Genomic DNA, 17122 nt, shown 5'->3' with positions numbered 1-17122 from the left:
AACGTTGATGGCATATATCTCCAGTTAGGGTACTGCAATATTGATATATGAGGTAGTTTTTGATAATGTATATACTAGAAGAGAAAACAAAACACATAATACATTTGATTTATTTTTCTCTGTTATCCCTACACTGAGCAAGCTAAAAACAAAATTACAAAATGTTATAACAAACGCATTGTATTCCACTTTTTATCATAACTTTGTAACCATTGAAAATTTTTTGTTGCAACAACCAGTACAAGAAAGATGAACGAATTTTCTATAACAGTGAACCAATAATGTAGTTCAAATTAAGTTCACTTATTTACTTTCAATTGATAAAAACAGCGTAATATTCAATGAAACAAGATAGCGTGAAACTTTGCCCATTTTCAGCGTGAATTTTGTGTTTTTTTTTCAAAACGGTAACACCTATACATGATTTTTGATATTCATTGTGAAACCCTACATTCTTTTCTTCAGTTTAAAGATGTATTACTTATGTTAAGTTTATCTTCTATTCTTTACAAACCTATAACAATGGAATGTACATGGACTAAATATCTTTTAATTTCCAGGTCTCCCATGTAAACTTATATTGATAAGTCAACTGGTGGGTCCTACTCAACCTTTCTTGTATTTGGCAATATCTTCTGACAGGATCGGCAAGATTTTTCAGCATTGGATGAGTACCACATTGAATATGTTTAAAGTGATACACAAGGTCTGTTGATAAAATTGTCTCCAACAAATCATATTCACAACCCTCACAGTTTATGGTAATCAGATCGACCTTGAAGTTACCAACACCAAGTGCACTGAAAAAATCAATAGCATTTATAACCTTCAGAGAACAGGTTCCTTCTCCAGAACCAAAGAATGGCGAAGAAGCATCCCCTACCTTTCCTTCCATTTTGATCATAAATTTTTCATTTCTTTTACCAAGTCCAACATTATATGTGATAGCATTTGTGTAATTTTTAAATCGTTGTTGAAGTTTTCTATATAACAGTTTTAAAGGTTCTAACATGATATAATGCTTTGGCTTGTAAGTGTCTAAGTAATATTGAGCATCCTCGCCAACATTTCCCCCTACTTCAATCATAACATTGTCCCCAGGAATGAGATATTTATGATGAGTTTGTCGTATATACTGTTCATCTCCATCCCAAAAATCACTTTGGCCCTTCTTCCAATCACTTTTGAAATTTTTAATGCATGAATGTATGCGACTCTTTTCAGCTCGACTGAAGTTTAAATCATTTCTTGTTGATGGTCTGTAAAGTTTTTTGGCATGTACTTTTCCACCTGAATTTTTATCTACAAAGTAGTTGTTTTGATAAACTAGAGGTAAAGGTTTTACATCTTCTAGTCCTGTTTTATTTTGGGTATCTGGATCCTCAATGCAGATGTATTCTATCTTCTTCTTTATGTCAATGTATCTACAATAGTGCGGACCACCAAATTGTAATATTATGATCAGTACAACCAAGATCAATATAGCTATCAAAATATGTCGTTTCTGTATTTTGGACTGCATGATTTTTCTCAAGTATGACATTCTGAAAATAAAATATAACTAGACATAAGTATAAGACATCAAAACATCTGAAGCTATATTTAAGAGAGATGACTAATTTTAACACTCAAAACACTTGAATGTAGTGCCACACTGTAATTCACATTTCGTTTCCTCATAAACTACTCCTAGTTAACAATTATATCTAGAACTCTCCTTACAACTTCTTACTAAGTTTCTTGCAGTTTGCAGAATATAAAAATAATCAATAAAACACATGATGTTATGGTCTGAACATAATATTCATATAACATGTACAATTTATAGCTGAAATGATTTGATCAAGCTTAAAACTTGAATTGATGTGTATAATTTTTGAGATTTTTAACAATTTATTGTATAACTGGTTGGGAAATGCCTAGCTGGAATAAACAATTAGTGGCATTGAAAAGTTAGTTATGGTAAGCAAGAATACATAGAGAGTTGTCTCATTTACACTCATACCACATCTTCTTATATCTATATAGCATTGGGGTGGATAAATAAAAATCTATTATTTCATCTTGAAGGTCAAAGGTCAACAATGCCAGGAGTCATCTTTCATATTCCATTATTGTATGCAAATCAATGATGTACAAGTGGAAGATGACTGATTGATTGAAAATGTTTAACACCATTTTCACACTCTTGGCTATATCATGGTAGCCAGATGTTATTTGTGGAGAAATCCCAGTGAGAACCAGTGACCTTCAACTGGAAATCCTAGTCAATAAAAGTCAGAGTTAACCTCGCCTGCCACAAACTAGGATTGAACTCACTAGATTAACTACTTGTATCACTTGGTCACAGAGACCCCGCAAAACCAAAAGAAGAAAAACGACTAAAACACTGTTTTCTCCATTGAAGAAAGATAAAAATTTAAATGACACTTTTTTTGTTATATGTAACCCTATGTATATAACTTTCAAAATATTAGATTGACCCATAAGCAAGTCTATATGGCCTTTAGGACCTCCAATGACATGAGATATCTGAATGCTTACACATGGACAACTTCATACTAATTATCTCATTGTAAGTGGTTCCCTTTGATTCATGTTATTCAATACATATTTTACAAAATAATTTACAAAAATATATATTAACTTATCAGAACGCTTTCTATCATTGAACATCATATACATTCATGACAAAACATTTGAACATGCTATTCTATTTGAGGAAAAGTATGAGTTCTACATCCTAAAACTATTTAAAGACATTTTAAAAGCCATAGGAATTAGCACTGTAGTGATATGTTGACTGGTACATAAAATGTTTGATGTATCAAGAATATTTGAATAATGATTAAATCTGCATGAAAATCTCCATTAAAGATATTATTCGAAGAACTATGCATTTATATCAGTCACCAACAGTAAGCTACATCAGTTATTGTAATATTATTATCAATGCTTTTTTGCTGCAGACTGTTATTTTTTTTTTTTGGCATTTTAATGCAAAATTACAATAATTAATAATTAAATGAAGGTGGTGAGAAAAGAAATTTACACTTCTTAGCAATCTGAGACAACAAGGTTTTATAAATATTAATCCCCTCTGTTAAGATGACCAAATCATCACATACATTACCAAGTGTTTATTGAAAGGAATTCATTGTACATAAAATATTCAGTCTGTGTGACTTTAACATTAAGTAGTCATCTAGGTGTATATACACTAGATCTAATACTATTACATGGCAAGCTATCAGGTCTTTTTAGAACAAGTCAACATTCTCATACAGTAATATGCAATAACTTGTGATATTAACAAATGCAATATTTGTACAGGCATGATATAAAATTCAACACTTACCCAAAAAAGCTATGCTTTTATAAAGTATTTAGATGTGTATTTAGCCATTGTTTTATGGTTAGCATAAATGGTACATTTGTACATGTATTTCCTATATCCAGTATTATATTCCAACTTTAAAGAATAGCCCTGTATATATAATGTACTTACATCATACAAATACAAATGTTTTATAAAGTAAAATTAAAATGTTTTACATAAAACACTTGAAAAACATCAGCTGAATGTTTTCTATAAAATATTTTGACATGCACATTTTTAATAGCCTTATTGATATTTTATTCAATATTTTACGGATATAAGAATAACATTTTATCTAAACTTTATTCAAAACCCCACACACTTCGTTTTGTGGAATTTCAGGTTATAATATATAGTACTACATGTTATTAATATCATGACAAGCAAGATACATGTACTATACCATTGTAATCCTTGAATGATATCTGGAAGGAGTATGATTTTATTCCTTCTTATATCAAAATTTAAAAGATTCAACATTAAATTAAGCAATAATGTATTTATAAACAATTATCTTTCTTTAATGATTTCTTTTTTTCATTTCGTTTGTAGAAATTAAAAGACATGAACACTGGTAATTGTAGTAATTCCGTTTTCGTATCGTTTATATGCATTACGGAAAACCGATCTTTTCCGGAATCGACTTTTGTTTTATAACCGGAAAAGATATTAAATTTTAATTTTTTTTTTAATATCAACAAAAAGAGCAAAGAAAATCGTTTGTTACGCGATATATGCTCACTTGGTAAGAATGATTAATCTTTTAAGATAAAACTTGTGCATCCGTTTTGTGTGTTCTATCATAATCGGAACCAATACATCTGTTTCAAGAGGTGCGTTTCAAAGTTTTTTAAAAAGTAGGGCCTGCCCAAGGCAAGCAATCGTTTGATCCTTAGAGGTGATACTTGTAAATAGTCTATGCATGTATCTGATATGTAGCTCCATAGGGGGTCTATATGCCCTAAATCCTCCAATGTTCCAGCATTCATGTACTCAAATTATAAAAATAAGTATATGTGGCTTGTGTGTAATTCACAGGCACTTGTTTTTATCCATGGGAAGACCCACTATCCATGTATATTCACAGGCACTTGTTTCTATCTATGGGAAGATCCACTATCAAGTATATCGACGAGTCTATACATTGATAGTGGCCCACTGGGTCTTCAGATGGATAGAAACAAGTGCATTTGGTTTGATTGCCAACACACCTTATCGCTATTCGTCCGTCATTACTGGCCATGGACATCACAAAAGTTCCCGTCAAATGTTGACGTCATAATAGAAAATATTTGACACACATTATTGCTATTTGTCCCCCACTATTGGACATCACACAACTGTCACAAGATCCTGTAAAACTTTGATGTCATAATAAAAGAATATCTGACGCCAAAATGGAAAAGTGAGAGTTGTTCGACATCAAAACTTCAAGCAGGACAGATTCTCAGGTCGAGCGGGAATAGTGATAAGGTGTATTATTGTACATGTTGTCTGAAGTATGCTGACATAAAAGAGTCCAAGCAGGATAGATTTCAAAACACTGAAATAGCGATAAGGTGTGTTAGACAGCTATTCATCAGAATTCAAATGACTTGGATACAGGAAATTATAGGTCACTGTCCCGTGTACGGCTTTCAACACTGAGAAAACCCAGAACATTAAGTCCACTTTAAATTAGCCTTTAAAAAGCCTTGACCATGTTGACAAACAAATGTCAATGTTTTCTCAACACAATTGAAACATAACAACTAACCGTCTACATTAAATACACAGTATGAAAAACAAATATGACAGACTTAAACCTAATATAACTATTGCAATACGCATGACTCAATACCTTGTTCTCAGGCACACAAAAAAGTTACAATATAACACTCATTTAAGCACCATGTGAATATGGAATTTTTTTTCTAGTCAAATCAGTGTACATGTACATTTAAAAAACGTTTTAACGATATATATTCAGCCATATAATTCATGCTTTTCTCACATTTTTTCGTGATATTTTCATGACAATAGACACAACATTTAATAACATTTTAAGGATGTTTTTGTGTTTGCTGGGAGTCTATCGGTACATCATCTAGACAATGTAAATTTCATACAATGTATGAGAATTTTAGCTACTAAAAAGTATCATCATTCTATTGCTAATAGTTTATAAAGCTGGTTTTTTTTCCATATACAAGTTACTTACATGATAAAGGTATATGTGTACATCAGGACACTTGTCTTGTGCTTATACACAGTCAAAATACTATGTGTATAAGAGTTTTGTGACAATGCAATGCTTTATCGTCACGCTTGCATACCCATTTATTAATGTTTCACACTTGATAAAGTAATTGTACATAATCATATAATGATTTTTATTTCACACAAAACCAATTGATTTGCATGAAAATAGATTTTAACTGTGAATTGGTGAGTAAAACTAAATGTATGACACAAAACAAAATTGATTTAGTTCTGTACATTATGGTGTAAGATAACTTACTGCAACAGTAATATGTTTGATGGTATGGAAAGTTATTACAAATAACAGGTATATTTCATTTACTTTTAAAATCTGACAAGTGTAAATAGAAGTAATGAAAATCTATTTATAAATAGCTATAGATTGATAATATAAAAATACTTCAAACAGTATAGAAATCATCTCTTTTAATAAAAGCTCAGAGCACAACTCCTGACTTTTATCAATTCCTTTCGGTTTTGCAGGTACACCTTTGTATGTGCCTTTATTTTATGAGTGTATGAATAAATGGTATTTAAATGCAAGATACAGATAGATGTTAAAACTGGTATGTTATTAAATGCATTTGAATCGCCACGACCTGTTCCAAGATGCCCGACTGCCGAATCATTTGAGAATTATAAACACGGCACATATTGGTTCGATTAAAACCTTAATAAATGGAGAAGCAACACCAAGACCAGATTCAGCTCCTTGTAGGATTAAATCTGAAGGAGAACCAATTGCTCCAATTAGCAGAGGAAATCGTACACGAATTTGGCCGATCAGCTCCGTCGCCAGTCATAGCTAGAATTAAGCCAGAAGCGGAACAAACCGCAGAAGTTCATAAGGGCGGTAGAACTAATCGCTTGATCCATGGTTATGCTCAAGGCCCTTTATCATCACGACCTGTTCCAACCGTAAGTTGAACAAACAGCATCGATTCACACCGGCAAACGTATGAAACCGATCGTTCATTCAGGACTTTACATGAGCGGGAATATTCCAGAACCTGCAATCCCAAGAGATAAACCAGAAGGTAGTCAAAACACAGAGCTTGCAAAGGGAAAGAGAATATTAAGACTATTCCATGATCACGGACAAATTCCTCTGTCAACCAGACCAGTTCCTAGAGTTAAAAATGAAAGTGATCCGAATTACTTATTAGATCAAGGCCATAGAATGGAAACTCTAATGCATTCGGGCAAAATCATGCGAAGCCCTAAACCAGATCCACGAGTAACCACACCAGACGCAACTCCAAATTTGAATAAAGGTAGATCTGGAAAACTAAAATACATTTTACGAGAAACTGGAAAAAAAAACATGCGTACATATTCCAGGACAGCAATCGAAAGTATTTACTAAAACGAACACTATGTGACATGTCAGTTATAAACTACAGCATTTCGCTTGATTAAGCTTTGCTACATTATAATTCCATTACACACATTAACCAGTATGATTCAAATTGTGCAGATACATTGTAACATAACCTGCAATACCGTTGTTCGTGCAAGCAAATTTGCAGTGATACCATGTATGAATAAACAAATAAACAAATATACAGTACACACTAACTTTATTATTTACCTCCTTTAATTTTACCTTAACAACTGATTTATAACAAAATATATCAAATATCTGTTTAACTGTTACCTACATGGTCATTGGGTACGGTTCATTCATTGATCAGTGACAAATGTTGTATCGATATTGGTTCGATTCAAGTTTTAAATCAATCAATGGCAAATATTACATAGATTCAGTTCGGCAAATGATTATTGACAAATATAACAACAATACAGTTAATCAATAGATCAGATAAAATTGCAGCTATGTGATGGTTTTTTCCTCTTTAAATCTTAATTAATGAGTGGCTGGTTTCTAAATTGTTATTATTTTCAAAATAATTATAATTATACCACAATAAGTACGAAAAAAAACCTTTCATGTTTTGGGATGCAGAGAGATCTCAATCATATTGCTTGATTGTTGTTGTTTAAATGTGCAGTAGCAAATATTTCATGAATTTTTAAGACAAGATTAGACGAATTTTGTATACAATGGGTAAGTTTCGGGATGGTATGCGACCAGGAAGAAAATATTGGATACGGATACAGAAAATGATGAGTTGAAAAGGAATGATGTACATCACATGTAGTAATTTTTGTCTCTTGTGGAGAGTTGTCTCATTGACAATCATACCGCATTTTCTTTTTTATAAGTATCTTTAAGCTCACAATTTCTGAGAGTACAATACAGATTAAGGACTAGAATTTTGGAAGGCTAAAAACAGCATAACAATTAACGAACATAAAATTGAGAATGGAAATGGGGGATGTTTCAAGTGACAACAACCAGACCAAAGATCAGATAACAGCCGCAGGCCACCAATGGATTTTCACCACATCGAGAAAATCGCGCACCCAGAGGCGTGCTTGTTGACTGATAAGGTTAACCTTCAATGTTAGCTATAACAATATTTAAGACTATTTCATTCCAACTAAGTAATGGTTTACTTTTACAAATTGTGACGTGGTTGGAGAGTTGTCTCATTGGCACTCATACCACATATCCGGATATCTATGGCTCAAAAAGGAATAAAAGAATCAAGTAACTAAATCCGAAATAAATTGTGTTGTATTTATTTCCATATTTCTCATCTTTTCTATAACTTTATTTACTGTCACAACACTACTGTCATCTAAAGGCTGTACAATCATATTACAATAGAGTTAAATGGAACAATAAAGTTATAATTGACTAGTACATAGCATCACAATAGTTAATAAAGAAAGTAACCAAAACAGAGTGGGCGAAAATATGGGGTTATTGCACGAATATTGGGGAATATTGTCCCGAGTAGAATTTTATATTGCACGAGCTTGCGTGTGCAATATATGTTCTACGAGGGACAATATTCCCCAATATTCATGCAATAACCCTTTTCATTGTATAACAATGTAATATTTGAAAGTAAAATTTGGTTTAAACTAAGATTTAAACGTTGATGACGACATGAATTTTGAAGATTTATTGCACTGGTGCAGTATTAGAATTTATTGCACGCTAACTTTTGGTTACGTTCTGTGGGAAATATTATATTGCTATACAATAATATAACACCTTATACTTGCGCAAGTAAAGCTTCAATTAACTAAGTTTCGTCTTCAGTGACAAACATATTTTTGATATAAAAAAGAAGATGCGATATGATTGAAAATGAGACAATTCTTCAAAAGAGACCAAATGAATCAGACATTAATAAAAATAGGCCTTCAACAATGAAAAACAATTATTTCAAGATTTGCTATACACTAAAAGGGTATTTGCATGAATAGTGGTGAATATTACCACTCTTACAATATATATTGCACTCACAAGCTCGTGCAATAAAAAATCCACCGGGACAAAAATTCATGTGCAGTAACCGCTTTTAATTTTATATCAAACTTATAGGCATTAGCCGTCAAGACCAACAGTCCATTAAAATAATAAATGATATACATGAATAAAATGCCACAACGTTAGTGGTAACGTATATATAGTTGTCATGGCCAAAACACAAAGCGTCGTGTTGACTAAAAGAATAAATAGTACATATTTTCGACTGTGTTTCCTGAACAATTGTTTGTTTTAAAAAGTTGTTTTAATACAATATCGTCTGCCCCGTGCATTTTTTTTTTAATTCTTTTTAAATTAACTACGAATTAATGGTTATGTAAACATGATTAAATATGTAATTAAAAAGAGCATCAAACCATCCATTTTTCGCTTCTTTTAAGACTTTTTTGATAAACTTGTAATAAAAGAAAATCGTCCGTTTTAAACTTTTCATTAGTTGTAAATACAAAATAACAGGAAAAAACTACGAGTTGGAATAGGAAACTAAAGGTTATTTGTTATCAAAATTACCGGGTATATGTAGATACGTCAACAAATATTGACTCATAACCTTCTTTATATCACACATACAACAGCTAGTTATTCAGAAATTATTATTTTGCCATTATCAAATTACAAACAAACATTATCAAATATGTTAAATGGCTATTGAAACTAACAAAATATGTCAAAATAAGTGTAAGTGTAAAGTTGTACCAAAAGGGTCATATATACACAGGACACAAAATACTGTGTGTTAACAGAACAAAATGTAAAAAATATTCATAGTATTGATGATAGTTAAAAATTCTAATATAACCCTCATTGTATCTTAAAAAAGTTGAAAAGTGACTAGACTAATCAGATCGGTAAAATCAAAAAAACCACCAACAAAAACCACTAAAGTCATAAAGTATTAATCTGTAAATATTATAATAAACCATATCCTTAAAATGTTTACTTCATTGTATCTGACCACAGAACCCCCATTCAAATTATCCATCTATTAAATAATTTGCTACGTAAAAAAAAAACTCCATTACAAGCTCTGTAAAGATAACATTTATCGGCAATACATGTTTACCACATCATCTTGATAACAAATAAAATCTCATTGTGGCATTAAATTGAGAAAAAAAATAACTATTAATATGAATTTGAGTATATGTCAGTATAAAAATTTATCATTAGGCTGAGACAGATTATCTGCATTATAAATCTGCAATTTCACTTAATTTATTTTATCTTTAGTTGATCAACATAATAGGCGTTTTTTTTATTTGTACCAACAAGCATTCAGTTGCTAGATCATTTTCTATAGAACCCCTCGATTCAAAATAAGAAATCTACCAATAAAACTCCCTGATATTATAAATTTTGAGTTAATAACTGTATGGTTGCTAGGTCCTTTTCCTATTTTAAAGAATCCTAGTGTATGTTTATTTGGAATGTTTTCAAGACTCATATTGTATTTCCTAGGTTTTTGTTTTTACTGCTACAGAAAATTGTTGACCCATTTTTTAAAATTTAGACATATCAGGAGAGATAACTGAGAAAGTCTAACTTTCATAAAGGAATGTTAATTTGACATTTGTCTATGTTCTAAAAGCCCATTGTAAGAGCTATCTTCTCAAATCTTATTCTATAATTATATTGCTATTTTCTATTCATCTAAAAGTCACTTTTCGCTTATAATTTGTACAAAATCGGACAATTTTTGCACCACCTTTAACTTGAAAAATACCTCTGTAGAATAAAAAAGTTATCATATTTTTGAAATAGCCTTACCTACATGTTAACATTTTCTCAATGGAGTAGTTTATAAAATATAAGAATAAGTAATTTTAAACACCTCTATAATCATAATAATAATAATTATCAAAGGCACCTGGATTACAATTTAGTACGCCAGACGCGCGTTTCGTCTACATAAGACTCATCAGTGACGCTCATATCAAAATATTTATAAAGCCAAACAAGTACAAAGTTAAAGAGCATTGAGGATCCAAAATTCCAAAAAGTTGTGCCAAATACGGCTAAGGTAATCTATGCCTGGGATAAGAAAATCCTTAGTTTTTCGAAAAATTCAAAGTTTTGTAAATAGCAAATTTATAAAAAAAATGACCAAATTATTGATATTCATGTCAACACCGAAATGTTGACTACTGGGCTGGTGATAAAACTTCCCGGGCTGGTGATAAAACTTCCCGGGCTGGTGATAAAACTTCCCTAAATATAATTTTCAATAAATCAAATGTAAGCTAGATTTAATGTCTTAAAAAAATAATACATGTACAACATTTGTTAAAAGTATAAAATTATTCCACATGCTTAACTAATAAATAACAATATATAGACATTGAAAATGTAACAAGTTTTACAATTCTTTCTGTTCAATGAAAAAAATGCACATTTACACATTAATGTCAAATATTTTCAATGAAATCTTTTTTTTAGCATTGCTGTAAAATTAGGTAATTTTTTCTTAATACAATGTTTTGAACTAGACTGTATACTACTGTGGATTCATTATTATTTGTGAGATACCAATTTCCTTGGTTATCGTTGAAACAGGTGAACCACAAATTAATGTTCAATGAATCACAAATTTGCCATGGGGTATAACACAGACTTTGACAAAACCAAGAAATCAGTTATCCACGAAAATACAAGATTTCTTTAATCCACGAAAATTGATACCCACAAAAATAAAAGAATTCAAAATATAGGTTTTCGATAAATATTCCTGTACACGACTTGAATTGAGTTTTTAATCTATATCTACAAAAATGTATATGCAACTTCCATCAAGTGAATGGCAAAATGAACATTTATAACTGAAAATTAAACGTATCACTGTTTTAAACTGCAACATGTGCAAATAGGTTATTTCTTTAATTTCTGACAAATATTCATAATGAGTATTGAAATATGACTTATACATATCTAAGAGTATTACATATTGAAGAAATCTCGTAACCAAAGTGATCTTAAAAATAAGAATGCTAGTCAATTCGTTCCAAGTCCGATTCGTTCCAAACCAGTTCGTTCCAGATGCACAAGGATAATAGTTACGCTGAACGGTGCTCACTGGTCACCCTATAAATAGTACTCTTCTGTGTAGTAATATTGTAGTTCTAAAAATAGAAAACTAAAAATAGACAATTCTTCTTTCTATTTAGCAATACACCATATATCTAGAGCCTATCACCGTCTGTATTATCTGTAAGTAAAATTAACATACCGAGCAATTGAATACAATGAATGACACAAACTTAAGTTTAATTAAGTCATTCAAAGCAAAATATTTGTTTCATCCATTTTGCAAGATTTGTCATTTTGTGATGACACGTTTTTTTAAATGTTGAAATCACAGACTAGAAGGAAATCTGCTTTTTTCAGAAATCCCCAGAAAATGTAGATGAGAGTGGTATGTATGCATTTAATTTATTGTATCAAACCTTTATTATGATGGAAACATACACTATGTTCATATGATGCTGCAACTATTATTCTTTTTGAACTTAAAACTTTCAATCGTTTCTGGTAAAATGGCAACTTAGGCTTGATTGAACAAATCATTTTTTGTTTCTTGATTATCTTACACAAAAATTTAATTTGATTACATGTGGTCATCTTGACCAGAAATGGGATTTGTTAACCTCTGTTGGGCTTTATATGCTGCCCTTTATATGCTACAATGGGATAACTTCTGGTCACCTTATTCATATATTTGATTTGGTGACCTCTGGTCACCTTATGTAAATATTGGATTTGGTGACTTCTGGTCACCTTATGTTTATATTAGATTTGGTGACCTCTGGTCACCTTATGTTAATATTGGATTTGGTTACCTCTGGTCACCTTATGTAGATTTCAGATTTGTTTATCTCTGGTAATTAACATTTACATACAACTAGTTGATGTTTTTCATATCATTTGTAGAAAGTTTGAGACAATCAAAGACAGAGAAAAAAGTTTGGGCAATCAAAGACAGAGAAAAAAGTTTGAGACAATCAAAGACAGAGAAAAAAGAAGAAGAACAGGTTTGATATACATTATGGGTTCAACAAGAATATAGAATATTATTGCATATCAATACAATATTTCCATAGAAAGTAACCAAAAGTTAGCGTGTAATAATTCTAATATTGCACTACTGCAATAAATCTTCAAAATTCATGACGTCATCAACGACAAAATTTTAGTTTAAACCAATTTTTACTTTCCAATATTATATTGCTATACAATAAAAGGGTTATTGCATGAATATTGGGGAATATTGTCCCTCGTAGACCATATATTTCACTCGCAAGCTCGTGCAATATAAAATTCTACTCGGGACAATATTCCCCAATATTCATGCAATAACCCTAGATTATTACATTAAGTTTAATATATCAATAAAACTTTACACAATGAACATTATCTTTCACGATCATCTACAAACAAATCTAAGAAAAATCCTTGATCTTTCAAATATTGCCAAAAGCACGGACAGTTGATAATTTAGTCAATTTCTACTTATCCTCATCAGATACTTTTGGATAAATAAAATTGAATTTACTAATACAATTATCATATGTTTATTTTCTTTTTTCAGAAGTCCTCAGACAATGTAGATGAGAGTGGTATGTTTCCATTTAATTTATTGTATTAAACCTTTAATATGATGGAAACATACACTATGTTTATATAATGCTGCAACTATTATTCTTTTAGAACTTAGTACTTGCAATTGTTTCTGGTAAAATTGTCACTTAGGCTTGATTGAACAAATCATGTTTTGTTTATTAATTACCTTACACAAATATTTAATTTGATTACATGTGGTCATCTTAACCAAAAATGGGATGTGATAACCTCTGGTGGCCTTAACATGCTAGAATGGGGTAACTTCTGGTCACCTTATTCATATATTGGATTTGGTGACCTCTGGTCACCTTATGTTAATATTGGATTTGGTGACCTCTGGTCAGTGGTCACCTTATGTTAATATTGGATTTGGTTATCTCTGGTCACCTTATGTTTATATTGGATTTGGTTATCTCTGGTCACCTAATGTTAATATTGGATTTGGTTACCTCTGGTCACCTTATGTTAATATTAGATTTGGTGACCTCTGGTCACCTTATGTTAATATTGGATTTGGTTACCTTTGGTCACCTTATGCAGATTTCAGATTTGGTTATCTCTGGTAATTAACATTTACATACTACTAGTTGATGTTTTTCATATCATTTGTAGAAAGTTTGAGACAATGAAAGAAAGAGAAAAAAGAAGAACAGGTTTGATATACATTATGGGTTCAACAATAATATAGAATATTATTACATTAAGTTTAATATACCGATAAAACTTTACACAATGAACATTATCTTTCATGATCATCTACAAACAAATCTCAGAAAAATCCTTGATCTTGCAAACATTGCTAAGAGCATTGACAGTTGATAATTAAGTAAATACAATTGAATTTACTAATACAATTATCATATATTTATCTTCTTTTTTCAGAAGTCCTCAGAAAATGTAGATGAGAGTGGTATATATGCATTTAATTTATTGTGTCAAACCTTTTATATGATGGAAACATACACTATGTTTATATAATGCTGCAACTATTATTCTTTTTGAACTTAAATATTGCAATCGTTTCAAATTCTGGTTTCCGCAAGATTTCAAAATTTGCACGAAATCTTTAGGAATTGCCTGTTTAATTTTTGAAAATTCGGAAATAGAATTTCTTCGATCAATCAACTTCTTATAAATTTCATTGCAGCTGATGAAATCTGTAGTTTCTAAATTCCAAATGTCCTGGATAGTTGTGAAACCGCTTTTTAAAAAAGAAGAGTAGAACAATGGTTTATTTTTGAAACGAATAGAAGAGTTTCCAAATAACCTCGTATTTAAAATAGCACTTTTATGTGGAGGTATTTCAACATTTTGAATAAATCCTGACCACGTATTTATAATTTTCTGATAAACTTGTGGTAGTTGGTTCATATCTAAACTGTTCAAACTTGAACATTTACATACAAAAAAAGTGTCATTATATTTTTCGTCAAATTTCCGAAGCCAATACTTACCGATCGCATTCCAGCTTTCCAATGGCTCATGAATTAAACGATATACTAGTTTTGTTTGTTTGCTTTTTATAAACGTATCTATACTTACCATTCCCATCCCCCTTTTACTTCGTCCAAACAACAGACATTTCTATCTACCTGGTTTACTTTACCGTCCCATATAAAGTTCCAAATTATATTATTTAGCTCTTTAGTATATTTATCCGGAATTCCACGTATTTCGATCTCGTAAGAACAAAGAGAAAGTATCATATTTTCTTCCTACTTTTCCATACATGTACACAGTTTTTAACCTTTTCTATTATTTTTCTCCAAATATCATTGTCATCTATTTAATAACCATGGCACACCCCTAAAGTTTTAACATTGCCTGTGATCCATTTGATTTTATAAAATTTAAATTGTTTTCTTTTAGAAGCCCCTAATAGTAAGCCTTTTGTTTTGTCATAGTTTATTTTAGAACCCGAAGCTTTTTCGTATAAGGACAAAACTTTAAAAGTATTTTCTACAGATTTTTCATTTTTATTAAATACCTGAGTGTCATCTGCAAACATACATAATTTGGTTTGAATAAAGTTCCCTCCCCCTCCTGGTAATTTTAATCCTTCTATTTTAATGTCACCCATGGGTTCAGCTTGTATGATATACAACAGAGGCGCTATTGGACACCCTTGCCTAGCGCAGGGAGTAATAGAAAAGTATCTTGATACAAATCCATTAGTTTTGATACACGTAGAAGCATTATATAATAACATCTTTATCCATGCTCTAAATTTCCCGCCAAATTCAAATTTCTCCAATACAAAATCTATCCATTCCCATTCAACCCTATCAAAATACATAAATAACAAATCTTAATTTAGAATTACTTACAAAGACGACAATGGCGAAACTATGAGGTCAAAATGAAAACAACGAAAATGTATTTTATGTTCAAAGGAACGATATTACAAATTCGTTTAACAACTGTTGTTTTGTATCAAAACCCTTTGTTTTGTCCCTGTGCAATTGAGATGTAAACATATAATCGTTGTACTCAGTCTGTTTGATCATGAAGGACGGTATCAATATCGGCATACAGTATAACAAGAGTGTAACGGAGCACAAACGCACTGAAGAAATAACTGTAATTACAAGACTTTAGTTTTATATATTTTATATGATTTTTTTAAATGATAGTTCACCTTAGAACAGAAATATATACTAATTTTGCATGGCATAATTAAACATCAAATTAACAAAAAAATTATGAATTTGTTTTTTTTATTAAATGGCTTGTTTTTTTAATTTTTTTATAAAACTTATGTACACTAACTTTTATTCTGGAAAAAAATCTTTAATTTGTCGAAATTTAGAAGACATTTACTTACTTTTAATATTTCCTTCCAGCCAACAATTCGCCGACATATTTCCGGATGCTGTTACTAAAGCGTGACCTCTCTCGTAAAAATCCGGAGATCGCTATACGTAGAGAGAGTCAACAAACGTAAAGATCACTTCGTCATCCAACTTAACCTTTATTTATTATTGTACATGTGATATACGTGCTACCATGAATATTCATGCTTCGGTGTGAGTCAAGGCTCCATGTTGAAGGCCGTACCTTGACATATAATGGTTTACTTTTATAAATTGTTACTTGGATAGAGAGTTATCTCATTGGCACTCATACCACATATTCCTGTATCTATTCTTTGTTGATTATTTACAACGGTGACAATCGGTAAACTTCGGTTTCAAAACACGACCATTACTTAACTGTCATATGTTCACAACAACATTGACCATGTGAAATATTTTTGTAACGGTAATACGATATTGATACATAAAAAATGATAAAATCGTGCACATAAAACTACGTTTGTATGCATGCATTGGTTCAAGTATTGGAGTAACAATATTTTCACCAATCACACGTTTTATGCGATTTTAGCTATCAATTCATCTTCATAGGTGTGATAAAAAGTCATATACATTTCATTACAATATAAATAAAACCATCGTTAAATTAAGGTAAACACAACTGAA

General features: G+C 30.9%; 1 protein-coding gene across 1 annotated transcript; it reads right to left on the bottom strand.

Moving 5' to 3' along the window:
• Nucleotides 1-442: 442 nt before the first annotated feature.
• Nucleotides 443-5653, bottom strand: LOC139519292 (uncharacterized). Its single transcript, XM_071311266.1, has 2 exons — nucleotides 5580-5653; nucleotides 443-1544 (listed from the first exon to the last, which is right to left on the bottom strand). Exons 1-2 carry the CDS (start codon nucleotides 5600-5602, stop codon nucleotides 539-541), a joined length of 1029 nt encoding a protein of 342 aa, XP_071167367.1. The 5' UTR covers nucleotides 5603-5653; the 3' UTR covers nucleotides 443-538.
• Nucleotides 5654-17122: the final 11469 nt, after the last annotated feature.

Source organism: Mytilus edulis, chromosome 1 (assembly GCF_963676685.1).
Source record: "Mytilus edulis chromosome 1, xbMytEdul2.2, whole genome shotgun sequence".
Taxonomy (NCBI): Eukaryota; Metazoa; Mollusca; class Bivalvia; order Mytilida; family Mytilidae; genus Mytilus; species Mytilus edulis.
The sequence above is the reverse complement of the archived record's forward strand: the minus strand, read 5'-3'. Positions and strand labels throughout refer to the sequence as shown.

Excerpts from the sequence above, each read along its gene's own strand:
- LOC139519292 (XM_071311266.1), bottom strand. The coding sequence starts at position 5,602 with ATGTACACATATACCTTTATCAT. Across the intron at positions 1,545-5,579 it reads TACACATATACCTTTATCAT|AATGTCATACTTGAGAAAAA; the intron begins GTAAGTAACTTG and ends TTTTATTTTCAG.